General features: G+C 37.8%; 1 protein-coding gene across 1 annotated transcript in view; it reads left to right on the top strand.

Moving 5' to 3' along the window:
- The window catches only part of SGIP1 (SH3GL interacting endocytic adaptor 1), a gene marked incomplete at its 5' end in the record, with an annotated part of 89,229 nt that extends 73,141 nt beyond the window's left edge, over window positions 1-16,088 (top strand). Inside the window, 7 exons of the mRNA XM_088153400.1 lie at window positions 7,731-7,842; window positions 8,824-8,979; window positions 9,435-9,567; window positions 9,741-9,943; window positions 13,262-13,326; window positions 14,429-14,593; window positions 15,639-16,088. Of these exons, the coding sequence (XP_088009526.1) occupies window positions 7,731-7,842; window positions 8,824-8,979; window positions 9,435-9,567; window positions 9,741-9,943; window positions 13,262-13,326; window positions 14,429-14,593; window positions 15,639-15,661 (857 nt within the window). The remainder of the gene's footprint in view (window positions 1-7,730; window positions 7,843-8,823; window positions 8,980-9,434; window positions 9,568-9,740; window positions 9,944-13,261; window positions 13,327-14,428; window positions 14,594-15,638) is intronic.
- Between the last annotated feature and the right edge of the window lie 559 nt (window positions 16,089-16,647).

Here is a 16,647-nt window from a genome sequence, read left to right as displayed (position 1 = left end):
GCTCATCCTGACACTGGGGTGATTAAGAAAAAGGAAATTTATGTTGGAATGTACATTCATTGAAGAGGAAAGGATTACACATGAGTAAATAGGCACACAGTAGAGGTTTCACATGGAAAGGAATGTTTGCTTTAGTGTGCTTGCAGTTGTGAGCCATGAACTACTCAGCAAGTAACTTACTAAGGTCTTGTCAATTTCAGGTAGCAGCACAGCTGCACTAGAGGGTACTGATTAACTACCTAAGGTCACATTAGGAGAGCTTGTTAAGTTGTGGTTAGCACTTATCGGGAAGCGCAGAGCCACACTCAGGAAGAGATAGCTTGTTTAAGCAATCTCTCCACTTTGCAAGGGGGAAAAAATAAAAAAAAAATAGGACAATGAGAAATAGGAAAAGAGGAAATGTTTGGTTCAATCAGGAATGAGCTTGGGGAGATAAGAATGTGTTTCCTGCCTTAGGAAGGCTTCCATCATACATTAGGAGATGATTATCTTGGTAATATCAGCAAATTTGAAGTTCTCATAAATACAGCCACCTCTGCAGACATGTGCATCTAAAGATGGATTTTTTTCCCAAGACTGTTAGGGCTGAAATGAAGGATTCACTCGGCCATTTTATGTTATTTTTCAATTAAGCAGGCCCACTTCTGATTAAAATGCAAGAGTGATCATGACACAATGAGAATTGTTGAGAAAAAAGCTGTTCTCTGCAGCATCAGGATTATTATTATTTATATTACTAGCTTCCTTGCTCTTACATATGCAATAAATAACCCATAGCCAACTGCCTATTAAATTATGTTAACACCAGTGCTTCATAGGTGTTTGGGAGAAGCAGGAACAAATCCCTCTTTTTTATGTGCCTTTAAGCCAGTCTTGATTCCTAGCAACTTCCTGGACAAGCTCCTGCAGTTTTCAGAAGTGGTTTGCCATTGCCTTCTTCCTAGGGCTAAGAGAGAAAGTGACTGGCTCAAAGTCAGCAGCTGGCTTCATAACCAAAGCAGGAATAGCAGTCATAGTCTCCTAGTTTCTAGAGTGCCTTAACCACTACAGGTAGTCCTTGCTTAACAACCACAATAGGGACCGGAAAATTGGTGGTTAAGCAGGGCAGTTGTTAAACAAGTCACCATGTGACCGGACCCAATTTTATGACCATTTTTATTATGGTCATAGCAAATCATTGTAGCCATTAAGTGAATCACATCGACATTGAGCAAATCATGTGGTCATTAAGTGAATGCAGCTTCCCCAATGGACTTTTTTGCTGAAATTTGCTTAACAATCACGTAATTCGCTTAATGACCATGTGATTTGCTTAATGACATAGTGATTCATTTTATGACTGTTGTAAAAAAAATCACAAATCGCGATCACGTGACCACAGGGGTGGTGCAATGGTTTGCAACAGTTGTAAGTGCAAGTACAGGTCATAAAGCACTTTTTCTGAGCCCATCGTAACTTCAAACCATTGTTAAATGAGTGGTCGTTAAGCAAGGACTACCTGTATACCAAACTGGCTCTCAAGAAATCTCTGCAGTATGATATATAATAAAATATTTTGTGTACTAATGCTAATTAAGTAGACAGTAATATTTATCCTGAAAAATAAATGCACTGAACTGAATGCCAATTCTGCATGCATTTATTCTGGAAAATGAAGCTTTTCTCTTCTGAGACACATCTGTGCATCTGTGTGAGAAGAGTGACACAGACTAGAAACTGATTTACATAATAGATATATTCATATGCTATTACTCATGATTTCTACACAGAAATATATTCAGAACATTTTTATCTTCTGAAAAAAAAGTCCTGATTCTATTTGCAAGTAGCTTATTCAACAAGGTGTTTAGATCCAAATGTTGATAAACTGGTAGAATGTTGGTTTTTATATGAGTATTGCATTAAATACATGTTATTTAAAATTTGTTGTCTGCATATGTATCAAGAAAAACATTAAAACATTAACAAATATGGCATGAATCAATTATGCCATATTTTCACACTATGTTCAAGTCAGGACAAAGCCAACACAACTCAGTGCATTCCAAAACTTCATTACTATTTTCTCCTTAAGATAAATATATTCTATTTAATGTACTATGTGCCGTTAGGCAGGTAAAGATTCCCCCCCCCCCCCCCCCCAGTTAGTCTTGACTCCTGGCAACTGCCTGGACCAGTCCCTGCAGGTTTTTTGGCAAGATTTTCAGAAGTGGTTTGTCATTGCCTCCTTCCTAGGGCTGAGAGAAAATGACTGGCCCAGGCAGTTGTAACCTTTTTATGAACTATGAGTTATTATAATTTAAGCCCTCAATATTTGCTATTTTTCCCCTTATTTAAAAGAACTGTTCCCCTGTATAGACCTGCTTATTTCAGTTTCATAATCTGACATTCCTCTGTCCTCTATAAAAGTCTTGAATAAATATGTCCTCTCCTTTTCATATGTAATTAAAAATACAGACAATAAATAGGAATACACTTAATAATACAAAAAGAGTGCTCAGCTAATAAAAACTTATTACAATTCTTAATGTTCGTTATTATTAAAGTCAAAAATAAAGTTAAAAAAAACCCTCAGAAAACTGAATATAGAATATCTGTAAACTGGAGTTTATTCAACAGGACAAAGACAACCCATAGGAAATTAAATGAAAAGGTTTAACTCCTTGCTTGCTGCATGTGTTAAGTGTTTATGAATTTATAATGTACCAACTTCTATCAATCCATCGCTGCTTGCTGTAGTTTGTCATGAACTAGGCAAAATTCCACATTGCAGTCTAAGCTGCTTGTCTCCTGCACTGCTCCTGGCCATTCCTGAACCCAGCTTAACAAATTCCATTCTGTATTGCAGCGGTTTGGCAATGGGGTCAGGCTGGTGCTTAGGCCAGTCTAGGGGTACCACAGAACCTGATTGGTTGTTCTTCTCCTTCTTGCCCTCTCCATTTGTGCAGGTAAGGCCTCACTGTCTGGCCCTTTGGGGGTGGGTCTACCCGTGCGTACCTTTTCCCTTGCTTCCTCTTTACTGGCCCCTGTTCTATTCTTGTGCTTTCCCAGATGTCTGCACACAGATATTTTCAAAACCCTTTCCATGCTCTGTTAGTTGACACTAACACAGACCTATTCTCTCCTCCCCCTGCCCTTATTGTACCATTGTTGCTCTGATGCTACAGTAAATAAGCAACCGGAACAAGTGTCAGTCTTTTGGGGTAGATCAGACCAGAAAATCAACTCTGCAAGAAGACTAGAATTACACTTGATTGATTATGTCCATCAAGTCATTTTTGACTCCTAGCAACCATGAACACTTTATTGAGATAGGCTATAATAACAGAATTGTGCAAGCTTGATTGTCCTTTTCCACCCCACCCTGTTATTTCCCAAAGAATCAGGGAGGAGCCTGGCTGAGTCTTTTCCAAATACTATCTTGTTTCAAGTCTTAAGGAACGTTTCAGCCCTCCTTGCTTATATAACAGTTCCTGCCTACTTCCCTCAAGGTCATCTCCCTGACTCTCTATACCAAGTGATTCCTTCCATATAGGGCCATATAAACTTTGTGGCGTTGAAGAACCAATGATTCAGATGCATGGAAGGAAAGGAATGCCATTCATTGAAACTTTGAAGCTTTATTCCAACATCCTACACTGCAACTTAATGAGTTTTTTTTAAAAAGATGGGGGGAGGGAGCCATTGCAATACAGCAGACACAGGGTGGGAAAGAAATAAAGGTATGATTCAACCAGCCTGGGCAAAAACCAAATTATGGTCATTTGGAAATGTAAGGATGGATCAAAGGTACCTTGCACAGATAGGGAAAACATGGTGGCCAGAAGACTTTACTGGACTTCATGCCCTTTATGGGCCATCATTGAATCAACTGGAAGAAGAACAGGAATAAAGCTGAAGGATGAAATGGCCACACAGGGCAGAGACTAGGTCTTGGGGATTGGGAGCATGCAAGATGCTGTAGCCAAATGGTGCTAGGGATTTCTTAGATTGGAATGAAGTGTGATGGACCAACCACTTGGAAGACCTAAAGGTTGCTCAGGATAGAAATAGTGCCTTTGAAGCAAAGCATCAAAACCTGGGCATGTATTTGTGATGGGCTGAGAGTTGGTGGTGGATGATGTCTGTTCCTGCCTTCAAGAAGTAGCGGGTGGCCCTTAGTTGTGATGGGACAAGGATCTGGCCAAATTCTGAATCAGAGGTTTTTACTTTAGGCTTAACGCCTGTTGAGGTCCAGTTGTTCCATTTACTTGCATGACAATACAAATCAGTACAGTATTATTATTATCTACCTGCCCAACAAAGAAAGTCTTTAGACTGGGTCTTTTCTGATGATTTGGGTTCTAACCGACAGCTTGGGAAGAATGATTTTTACTACTATTATAAAAAAGGGAATGAATAAGTTATTTTAAATTATATCTTAATTTACGTATGTATGTATTTATTTGTTTTAGAAGAATGCCTAGAAAAAATAGGTTTAGACTATTCTCTGTATAGTGGGCATACACATTTTAGGCAGGGGTGATGAAGCACTTTTTTAAAATGGGATACTTACAAACTGAGGGGTATAAAAAGTTACATGTATAATCTCCAAAGGACAGTCTGTGAGAAGGTGTGGAGTAGGGTTTCTACTTTCCTGCACCTAGCACTCATCAAGCAGGATTTCCTAGAGAGGGATGGGCAGAAGCCCTACAAAGCTACTTAACAATGCGCTTAGAGAAGTAAATGGATGGGTTTTGCTGAAGTAAATGGTTTTTGCTGAAAAGAGCAATATTTACAGTAAGTAAATATTTTAATTTGAGGACAGTTCCTTAAAAATGTAAACCAGCTGAACTTCATTTATGGCAAATTATTTTGATTTACAGATAGCTCCAATGGCTTCCTTTGGCCATTCAGAATGAGCAAATACATTACAATGAACACTTGATGTATTTTTTTTAGTATGTCCTGTTTGTTTAAGGCAAATCCTTTTCCAAAGCATGGCCCTGGAATATTTCTGCTGACTATAAGGTGTATACAGATAGTCCTTGCTTACTGTGATGGAATGGACTTATGAAGGCCATGCTCAGGGAGATAAGTGTGTTCTTAGCCCCCAACAGGAGCATGGGAAGTTCAACAAGATGAGGCTGGCACCTCCCTAAGGAATTCACAGTGTTGTGGCTGGCTGGCTTGGGAACTTGGGTTCAGTCTGGTGAGATTCTGTCTTGAGGTGGAAGCTAATAAACGCAACAGAACTGTATTTGCATTGTCTCGTGGAGTTCTTTGGGCTGAACCTGACACTTAACTACCATTCATTCAGCAACCGCTCAAAGTTATGATGGCACTGAATGAATGGTATTATGGCCAGTTCTCGAAGTTATGGCTGTTGCAGTGCCACCGTAGTCATGTGATCAAAATTTGGGTGCTTGGCAGCCCTCCCGCATTTACAACCACAGTGTGCACTTCAACTCCCCTCACCTGCCTATCTCCCCCTATCTTTTGGCTATTCTGAACAACACCGCCCCCTGCCAGCCCCTGCTCACCTTCACTGTCTCCTTCCTCCAACTGCTGACAAGGTGTGCCTGGTCAAGGCAGCTGCTGGCCCTTCACAAAGTCTCACAAGGCCTCCCCAAGGTGTCACATGGTGTCACGGAGGCCTCATAAGGTCTCAAGGAGACCTGGGGAGACCTCATGAAGCCTTGTGAAGGCCTCATGAAGGACCAGCAACTGCCTCAGCTGGGCATACTTCGTCAACAATAGGAGGAAGAAGATGACAAAAGGCAGCAGGGGCCGGTGGGGGGCAGCAGGGGTAAGCGGTGGCAATGGACTGCAGAGCAGCCAAAAGGGCAGAAATAGGGGGCAGATAGGTGGGGGGGAGTTGAAGCAGAGGTGAGCGCAGCAGGGCAGGAGAAGTGTGAGATCCTCACCTAAGGATGGTGCGGTTCTCGCCAAACGACCACAACCAGGACTACCAGAACTGCCATTAGTAAGTGGTGCGGTCACGTGATGTTTCACCTAATGACCACTTTGGTTAGCCATGGAAATTCCAATCCTGATTAGGGTCCTTAAGCAAGGACTACCTATAGATCTGAGAACGGTAAAGAAAAATAAGTATTCTGAATTCATTTAAACTGTATGCTTGTCAAACAGATGGTGATCTAGAAAGCTTTCAGTGACTGCCTTTCTGCATTACTGTGTAAAATTGAAGGATTCATAGTTTCCAGATTTTGGAGGGTTGCTTTGAGAGATACCTGTGGCCTGTTCACACAACCGCAGGTATAATCTGTGCATCCCTTTTGTGCTCAGTACTCCTCAGCGCTATCTGATGCTCAACTCTAATAGGTAGCTAGCATGAAGCATTTCCAACTTGTAGAGAAGAGTTATTCCTATGAAAAATGAGCAATCTTGCTTTATTCTTCATTCTTATAGGCATTCATATAGATTTTTCATTTTTCTGTGCAGCCTAGGCTTGCTGAAATCTAAAGTTTATTATAGTTTTTAAAATGTCTTGAGCAATTAAATATTGGGTTGAATCTCGAAGCTCTTTGACTACTAAATGTGGTCTCTTCCACAGAAAACACCTGCTCACAACTGGATAATATATTCAAGTCTATTTCTCTGCCATGTCAATTTAACTGAACTCAACCTAGAGAAAGCATCACATCTTCTTCCTCTAGCTTTAGTTTAAACCAGTGTTTCTCAACCTTGGCACCTTTAAGACGAGTGGACTTCAACTCCCAGAATTAGGAGCCAACAATTGCTTATAGCTTAGACACTATTACTAAAAAGTTCCACAATATGTATAATGCTTCTGATACATGTCCTTTTAGTATAATATACATGAGTAATTCTTTAATCAGCTTTTCCCAAACTGGAAACCCTCCAGATATGCTAGGACTTCAATTTCTAGATTTCTAGCCATAAACTGAATAACACTAGATTGCTGAAGGCAGCTCTGAGCTCTTTATGTCTCTCAAGCTATTTCGGAGATTCACAGAACCAAAAACTAACCATAGCAAACACCAGCACAATTGCAGGCCTCAAAGTAACTTCCCCCGGAATATATTCTCCCTTTTTCAGAGAACTCATATACTAAACTCAGCCTCTTTGCTGCTGCACTTGTATTAAATTGGGGGAGGGGGAAGGAGGGGCAATAAAGGCTACCTTTCTTAGTGTGGTTGTTCCTCCTTCCAGCCAAGGTTCCCTCCTGTTCTTCTTCTGTCATTCTCACATGTTTAGCAACATCATAATCAGGTCAGTTAAACACCCAGTCTTCTTGGGCTAATCACATTGAGCCATCAACACAATTTGTCCCTTCAGTTTTTTCTTGTTGACTCCCCCTTTTTTCCTCCATATACATTGTCCTTTAAGCAACACTGCTTTACTATTCTACTCTTCATTATAAGTAGATCATTATGATCTTAAATTAAACTACCACTAGACGGCAATTACATGGATCCTCAAATGAATGGCCCAAATGTTCATAGTCATGCTGTACAGCCACACAAAAAACGTTGTTTTAATTAAAATGTTTCAGTCAAACATTCCTCGTTTTGATTGTTTAAATCACATTGTTTTTTGCTGTTTAAAGAAATGTGTAAGTATTGTCTGTATCTGTAGACTGCTTCTTTGATAAAACAACTAGTTTGCTTTTACCTTTCAATTCCACCTCTATCTTTTTTAATGTTGATTTGAAGGAAGTAAAAAAGGTTTCAGTGAGAGAAAGACTGTCTGGGTTTCATTGGTTGCAGGCTCTTCTCGAGGACCCAGTCCATTAACAATGGGTGCACAAGACACTCTCCCTGTAGCTGCAGCTTTCACCGAAACTGTTAATGCCTACTTCAAAGGAGCTGATCCTAACAAGTAAGTGTCGTACCATTTGTTCTCCTTTTCCCATTTAGTTGGCAATTCAGGACTGGTCTTATACTATCCATTTCCTCTGCAATAGTGTGTGTTAACAAATAACAACAAATCTAGAGAAAATATTTACTTTCAGCTGACACATATGTTGGTGAATAAATGTGGAATGGTAATGGGACATTGGTGTTTATATTCTTTCTAATGCTACCCGTGGTGTCAGAATTCTTAATATACAATAACAATGTCCAGAGATGACAGATTAGGATCTAATATACTTTATAGAAGTTCCCCATGAGTGGAAGGAGAGAATGAACAGTTCTAGAGATTTTCTCTTACCCCCCCCCCCAATACTATCAGAGACTCCAGAAAATCTTCCAGAGCAAATTTATAATGCGTAGGAGTAGCAAGTGGAAGGGGTCAATAAGTGACATATTTCTCCTTCTGTCTTCTGCCCTCAGAAGTATATTTAATGACATTCTACTCTATGCAACTCTAGATTCAACCCAGAGATAGTTTCCTAAATTTTGTACCACATTTTCAGAATCACTAAAATCAGCATAAATACATCATGCTAAGGTGGGTAGCTATGTAATTCAGAGGAACATAATAAATCAAAGAGTATAGCCTCATACATTTTTCCTACCCATTGAACTTGCTTTCTAAAAGTTGCTTTCTAAAACACTTTGTAGTAGACAAGTTTTAAAGATGAAAATTGTGGACATAACTCAGTTTCTATTTCTGACATATTTGAAGTCCTTGCATTCTTTTTAACGATATCACAAACATTTTTTGTTTGAACACCACTTTTCATGGTCCCAAATGAGTGCATGATAAATTAATTATATATGGCTGCTTGAAGGTGGAATAGAATATGCTGAAAATAAGATATCAAATTACATATACATATGATTTGATTCAAAATTGGGTAGTTGTGCATAACTTGTGTGCTCTTTTCCTCTGTCTGCCTTTCTTTTGATTTTGAAGATGCATAGTAAAGATTACTGGAGAAATGGTGCTGTCATTTCCTGCGGGAATTACTAGACATTTTGCCAATAATCCCGCTCCTGCTGTTCTAACATTTCGTGTGACAAATTACAACAGATTGGAACATGTTTTGCCAAATCCTCAACTTCTTTGCTGGTAAATATCATTGTAAAAATATTTATAAATTTACAAGAAATAGTAATTTGTGCAACTTTTGCATGAGAAATGTTTATGACTTAAATCACTGATTTATTTATTGATTTTTAAGTTGTATTTAACCCTTTTTCTTCTGCTGTTCTTTGAAAAGGCTACTAGACCAAACTGGCTCTAGGGAGTAAGTAAGTAAGACTTAGGATAAGTTAAAATCTAGTTTTCAAAAAGCATGAACCCCATTTCAAAACCCAGAAGAAAACAAACAGTCTCTCCCCTCAAGAGTCTGTGACATAGGCCCATCTTCTTTATACCACTGGATCACACATTGTGGCATTTATCTCCCCTGACCTAAAGAGAAATTGTACAGCTGGAATTAAGTATAATTTTAAATACATAACTAACAAATATTTTATATTGATGAAAATGGCATGTGTTCCTCCTGTTTTAAATGAATGCAGTGACAGCACCCAAGCCGATGCCAACACAAAGGAGTTCTGGGTAAACATGCCAAATTTGATGGCTCACTTGAAGAAAGTGTCTGAACAGAAACCACAAGCAACATACTATAATGTGGATATGCTTAAATACCAGGTATAAGCTCCTTTCTAATCTTGCAGAAAGGGAACCTAATACAGAGTCTATAGTCACAGCTTGATCATAAACCTTTCAGGTGTTCATGAAAATGTTAGATATTTTTTCACTCTTTTTTTCTCTCTCTCTCTGTTGGCTCTTACAGATACTAAATGTTCTTTCTGTCTTACAAGGTATCAGCCCAGGGTATTCAATCTACTCCACTGAATCTTGCAGTGAACTGGCGGTGTGAACCTACGAGCACAGACTTACGCATTGACTACAAATATAATATAGAGGCAATGACTACACCAGTAGCTTTAAACAACGTGCAGTTCCTTGTTCCCATTGATGGTGGAGTGACAAAACTACAAGCTGTGCTTCCACCTGCTATTTGGTATGAACCAGAGGTGGTCCTTGATCCTTCCTTATTCCATCAATGTACTTTCTTGGTAACTGAGCTTAAGCAAAATCTTTGGAGAGACTGAAATAGTATTAGCAAACTACTGTATAGCCATTAAGAGCCATATGCTTATTAAAACCTTGGCACAACTTTGTATAAGTATTTAGCTTTTCAAGTATACTTTTGTGTGTGATGAGAAAGAGAGGTAGGATAACTCTGTTCCTTTTGGGGGGGATGGTTTATGTGTTTGATGTGTTGTTTGCATTACTTGTTTTAAATGTTTTTTTTAGAATTGTAAACTGCCCAGAGTCACTAGGACAGTGTTTCTCAACCTTGGGAACTTTAAGACGTATGGACTTCAACTCCCAGAATTCCCCAGCCACCCACTGAATAGGGATTGGGTGGCATATACATTTAATAAATTATTAAGTGCTTCAGACTTTGTGCAAATGCAGCATCTCTCTGCAGTTCATTAGTGCAGCCATGCCTTTTTTCAGGCTTCTCCACAAGCGGGGGGGGGGGGGGAATGCTACCCCTTCAGTGAGTCAACTCCTTAAGGCAACTTTTAAACAGCCACCTCTTTTTTTCAGATTTGTGCAGAAGTCTCAAAGATGCATGGTTGCTTTAATGCAGTGTTTCTCAAAGCGTGGTCCGAGGACTCCCAGGAGTCCTCCAAGACCCTCTCAGAGGTCCGTGAAATAAAAATTATTTGCTGGCCTATGTTGAAAAATAATACCATATTAAAATCCCATCAAACAATCATGAGAAGTGGTAGCAGCAGTGAATGTGTCAATTTTAATTTTTAGTACAGTAAATGAATAAATATAACCTATACAAACAAAAGGTCTTTTGGGATCCTCCATAATTTTTAAAAGTGGGAAAGGGTCCTGAGAGAAAAAGTTTAAGAAACACTGCTTTAATGAATAAAAACGAGATGCCATGCTCATGCTTGTGTGAGATCTGAGGCACTTTTTCCAAATCATGCTCAGAGCATGCACAGCCTATTGAAAGATGCTTTATAGTGGAAAATTTTATGCAACTACACCTACTGGTTTCCAGTCTACTGAAATCTTTGGCCAGAGGCTCCAATATTTCCTGATAAGGCAAAACCGATACCTTCAACACAAGACACCTTTATGAGAACTTGTTCTATTATATCCTACCTTCCCTTCAGGAGTTTAAGGCAGAATATGTAGCTCTCCCTCCTCCCATTTCCCCCACAACAATTCTGTGAGATAGGTTGGGTTTACCGTGACTGTGCAAAGTCAGGCAGTGATCTTCTGTGGCTGAGGGAGATTTGAACCAGAATCCCGCCCCCCACTGCCAGTTCAACATTATTCAGTACTCCACACCAGATGAGGTAATAATGCAACTTAGCTTAATTTATATGTAAATGAGTCAATAGATTGCTGTCATCACATTACAAGTTTAAAATACTGCTAAATTACAATGCTGCAGTTAAAACAAACAGGACAGACTAAGACTAAGCGAGTACACTTTCATAATACTGTATTATATATACTGCAAGTCAGCATGCTGGGGGGATAGAAGGGACACTTAAAATCACTTATTCTGCACTTGTAGTAACTTAAAAGGCCTTTGTTCTGAAATCCCTGCATTTGGATATAAATCAGTGCTTCCTTATTACATGAAATCCTGAGACTCATATGTCCTGCTTAGGACTTTACCTTGTTGAGTTGCTTCCTCATTTTTGAATAACCCCTATGTCTAGAAATAGTAGGTATCTGCTGTATGGATAAATAATGTAATTAAGAGAAAACAGGAAAGTCCCTTTTTTGTAAATACAGCAAGAATCTTACAAAAGCAAACTGATGTCTTTTTTCTCTAAATATGGCAAAGCTTAGGAGAACAAATTATGTAACATTTATATGAAAAGGGGGACAAACGTTCAGAAGTGATGCCTTATATGTTCATCATCAAAGTCTGAAGATTTTAAAAGCGAAGATCACTTAGTGATCTTAGTGATTTCATCAGCAAGTATCACCAGGTTTAAATGGCTAACTAATGCTAAGTGAAGTCTGAGCTAGGTTAATAGGCTTTTTCCCACCAAATTCTTAATCATAAAACCAGTATTTTCTCCGCTTGGAGAAAGCTGTCCCCTACTTGGTGGTCTCCAGGTGTGTTAAATATATAACTTTTCCTATCTGTCCAAATGCCTGTGAGTTAGGAATGATGGGAACTATAGCCAAATATTTCTAAAAGGCTTCAATATGAGAAGACTGCCCTAATATTTAGTACAGATAGCAAGCAAGATATTCCCATTCCTTAGATTTGAATGATGCAGAACCATGATTTGGTGAAATGCAACCCCTAGCATCCTGCGACTAGGCCTGTTGGCTGGGGCTCCTGGGAACTCCAGTTCAGCAACATGGGGCTGGGTTTCTGCCTGCTGTAGTAACGATAATTTAACTTTGATTATCACCAGTGTTGGTAAATGAGGCAACTTAGGGCCAAATTAGAGGTTCCAATGGTAACCCCATTTTTAAAAAATATGAATTTGTAAATTCCTCCCCAGCTTTATAGAGTTTACAGTTAGTAACAGTGATGAGTCTTCTTCCAAGTCTCTGTTTTAAAAATGCTTCCCTCAATGCCTCAGCAAGGGAAAAAAACACATTAGCAGACAAATTGCAGAGAAATAAGATAGGATTTGCCAGGGTGGAAACCGAAGGGAATATCAGCCTATCCATCTCTTTCCTTTTTAGATTTCTCTTGGCAAATCTCACTGTAGGCTTAATTGCAGGAAAGTAATAGGCAAGAATGGGTCTATTGTCATATCTGCTATGGTACTATTTATATTAGGAGTTATTGATTCAGATATATAGTATGCACAGAATGCAAATGGGTATGGAACTTCCTGAATTCTTAATCCAACATTTTAATATTAAGCTTAAAATACAGGAAATAATTTGTATAGAAGTGTAACATACTCATTTTAGAATATGGGCTTCCTAAACAGTTCAAATGTTTTAAGTTTTAAATAAGTAGCTCTGATCATTCTGGACATATTTTAAGATGAAAACAGCTCTATTTTGAGTTTGAAACAGGGCCATTTTGAGCATGGAACACTTCCGGAATACTTAGAACAATCAAGTTTCAAGCTTGAAACATTTCACATTCAAAACATTTTGCATAGCTCTACCCTATCCTCTTATTCAGGCAAAGATTAACTAAAGATATGACATAAATAGAATTGAGTTAGATGGGTGACATTAAATTTGCCTACTGTGTATTCTAGAATTTCACTGGGTTCCTCATTGTTCTTTATCTTGAGCAATTTTTTCATTTTTTTAGGAATGCTGAACAACAAAGGATATTGTGGAGAATTCCTGATATTTCACAAAAATCTGAAAATGGAGGTAATAATACAAGTTTATATTCCCTGTAAAACTTTCTTCCCTTTCATCTTTCCTTGAATAATCACACATATCTTTTCAAGGTCCAACTAGTAATTAAGGCATTCAACTAGAAATAGATTCGAATAGAAAATATAGAAACATATATTTTACATACAAACAATATACATCAAACAAATTTTGCAATAAATCATTAAATGTATTCACATGAAATAACATTTATCAGTCCTTCCACTGTGTTCATAGAGGATCAATTCATTACTGGAAAGGGAGAACAGAACTCCAAGGCAAGATTGTAAGTCTGAAATAACTCTCTTTCCAACATCAAACTTCATGCATAATATAGCCATAGTTCATTATATAATAATAGATTCCAAATTGTTATTGTATAATTAAAGAACATATTTACATATTTAAACAATTATTTTTATAACATGAATTAACAATTTTGTGAATATTAAACCAAAATGGAACCCTAATTGAACAAGCCAATATTATGTGAGTGCCTAAATAGACATGAAAAATAAACTTTCATTGAATTACAGATAACATCACAGGAGATATATTATTTTTGAACCATGCACTGATTCCATGATACTGAATATTCTAGCTCATTCCATAGTTCTCAAAGATAGCTAAATTTACATAATTTTTATTGATTGTAAAATTTGATATAGGTTTGGATGTAACTAAAACATGTTCTAAAAGTTATACTAATACAAAAGTTTTAGATTCAGCCAGCACATCTGGGACAAATTGTGAATCCAAAAGATGCATTAATTGAATATACTGCCGTTTTCCAATTTAGAATAGTTTAAACTTCTCAAATAGTGGCTCAGATGACTTAAAGCCTGATGCAATAAGCTGATTTAAAGTCTGAGTACTTTAAGTGACCCATGTCTTCCCCTCAAAAAAAAGTTTACCAGAAATTTTCAAACTTCAGTTATCTCAGAGTATAAGTTTGTCATGTGAAAGGAATAGGATGCAATCCAAACCTAACAAAATGCTACACTGGTATCTTGCTAATAATGAGCCTTCCATAGTACAAGTACAGGCTTGCATAGTTTTCTATATTAATGTACTTTGATGAATTTTCTGTCTGAAGGGGTGGGTTCCTTGCTTGCACGGTTCCAATTATCTGATGGACCAAGTAAACCTTCACCCCTGGTTGTGCAGTTCACCAGCGAAGGGAGCACTCTGTCCAGCTGCGATATTGAACTTGTTGGAGCTGGGTATCGTTTTTCACTTATTAAAAAGAGATTTGCAGCAGGTAAGGACAACCTAAATTCTCTTTTCCTAAGGTGGTGGTGGTGGTAATAGTAGTAGTAGTAGTAGTAGTAATAATAATAATAATAATAATAATAATAATAATAATAATACTGTGTATCAACAAAATGAAGAACTGGATTACTAGATGTGACAAATGTGGTTTCAGTCTTATTTGCACCTAGTCTTCCAGGCGTTAGAAGATGCATGATCAATCTACCAACTAAGGATTTCAGGGATAATGCCAGCCACATATTTTAGTTTATAATTCAACCAGGAAAAGCAAGTCAGCCAAACTCCACTGAAGAGCACATGTGCAGGCAAACAGTACAACTTCTCTTTCCTGGTTATTTTCCACTTTGTCTTCTTGCGCACTTTGTCCCAAGCCTGTTAAGCAGGTGAAGTAGCCAACTAAAGATTTAAATTACAACGTATTGTTAGACGGTTGATTATATGTTTCAACCATGACCAGGAGTTTAATAGATTAATTTTATATAATTTGTTGAATCAAGAACCAGGCCAATGTTCTCCACTATAGTTACAGTTATGTGGGCACTACAACTTTGTCAGCTACAGCACATGGGAAGGACCCCATATGGAGAAATGCAGACTTAGGTCACATCTTGGCAATTTTTATTTAAGACATTTATTAGTGCAAAAAATGTACTTTTTATCATTGGATTGTTTTTTGCTTGATGTGTATCATTTCACACACACCCCAGTGGACACATATGATCTGCTTTTCTACTGTTTGCTTCTTTCTTTTCTAAAGTGTAAGACGTCCAGAGATATCTGGAGTTGGACAGCCTCCAAACCATATAAATAAAAAATAAATAAAAGTCTAAATCCATAATTGTTCAGTTTGTACCACAAAACTGTGCAATGAAGTTCACATTTCATAATGGTCTCATCAACTATTTAGGCCTCAGTTTGATTCTCATAATTTAATTAGTACTATATTTAGTTGACACCGATGGGTTTATAAAAATAAATCTAAGCATTACAAATGCCATAAACTTTAATTTTTACATGTCTTTAATATTTTACAGGAAAATACCTGGCAGATAACTAACCGAAGTATATGCAAGTATGTTCAAAATCCATATAGCTGAGGACAGCCATGGTTGGATGGCTTTTATATGCTGCTGAGGGGAAACTAATTGAATCCTGTATTCAGGACATTTCTGTTGGAAGCATCAGCAATTCAACATTTCTCCCTCAGAAAATGCCATTTGATCAGTCCTACAGTATTTACTTCTAGATGTAATATTGTTCATGTTTTAAATTGTAATTATTGTATTTGTAAATTGTACTCATTCTAGTAAGGCTGTATTTTGGCAGTTAGACACTTGAGTTTTAGCATTTTATCGTTCAAGAAATGGGCGCAATTTAAACTGTGGTATATAAATTTAACAGTAGTAATGTTGAATGAGACAAAGTTTCAGAGGCAGATGCATTTTGTCAATGTATACCATTTGAACACAATGCTAACAGCTGTGAGAAAGGGAGTGCCTCAAAAAGAACATAAAAGTTAGCTGACCTGCAAAGTCACTGATTATTTCTTCAGTCCACAGCATATGTCATTCAAGTATAGTTACATAAATAAACAGATCTGTCTTTAAATATTTAATTGGTTTAACTTCAGAACATTTCACAGTAAATGTTGAGGTGTTTATGGTACAAATGTATTTTTTCACTTTAAACACTTTTACATATTCCCATTATGTCTGAACAAGATTTAAAAAATAATAGTTTTGGATAACTATTAGAAACTTTGGCTGAGATAAAGCTTGTACTGAGATAGCTGTTTCTTTTTGTTAGTCTAACATGAGTGAACATGAAGATAAAGGAAGAGCACAATGGATTAGAAATCCTCCTGCTATGCAAGCTCTGTGCGGCCTTCTCCATCCTGGTGCCCTGCAGATATGCTGGACATCAGCTGCCATGTGGGCACCAGTTTGGGGGAGACTGGCCTAGAGAAAGGAAGGAAAGCACAGAAAAGGCAACACGGCACTTCCCATTATTTTCACTAAAGTTGGTGCAAGAGGAAGCTGACTA

This window comes from Python bivittatus, unplaced genomic scaffold (genome assembly GCF_059951505.1).
Source record: "Python bivittatus isolate LINGU-HERP-01145 unplaced genomic scaffold, Pbiv_v1 ctg000700_np1212, whole genome shotgun sequence".
Taxonomy (NCBI): domain Eukaryota; kingdom Metazoa; phylum Chordata; class Lepidosauria; order Squamata; family Pythonidae; genus Python; species Python bivittatus.
This window is presented reverse-complemented; position numbering and strand designations above follow the sequence as displayed.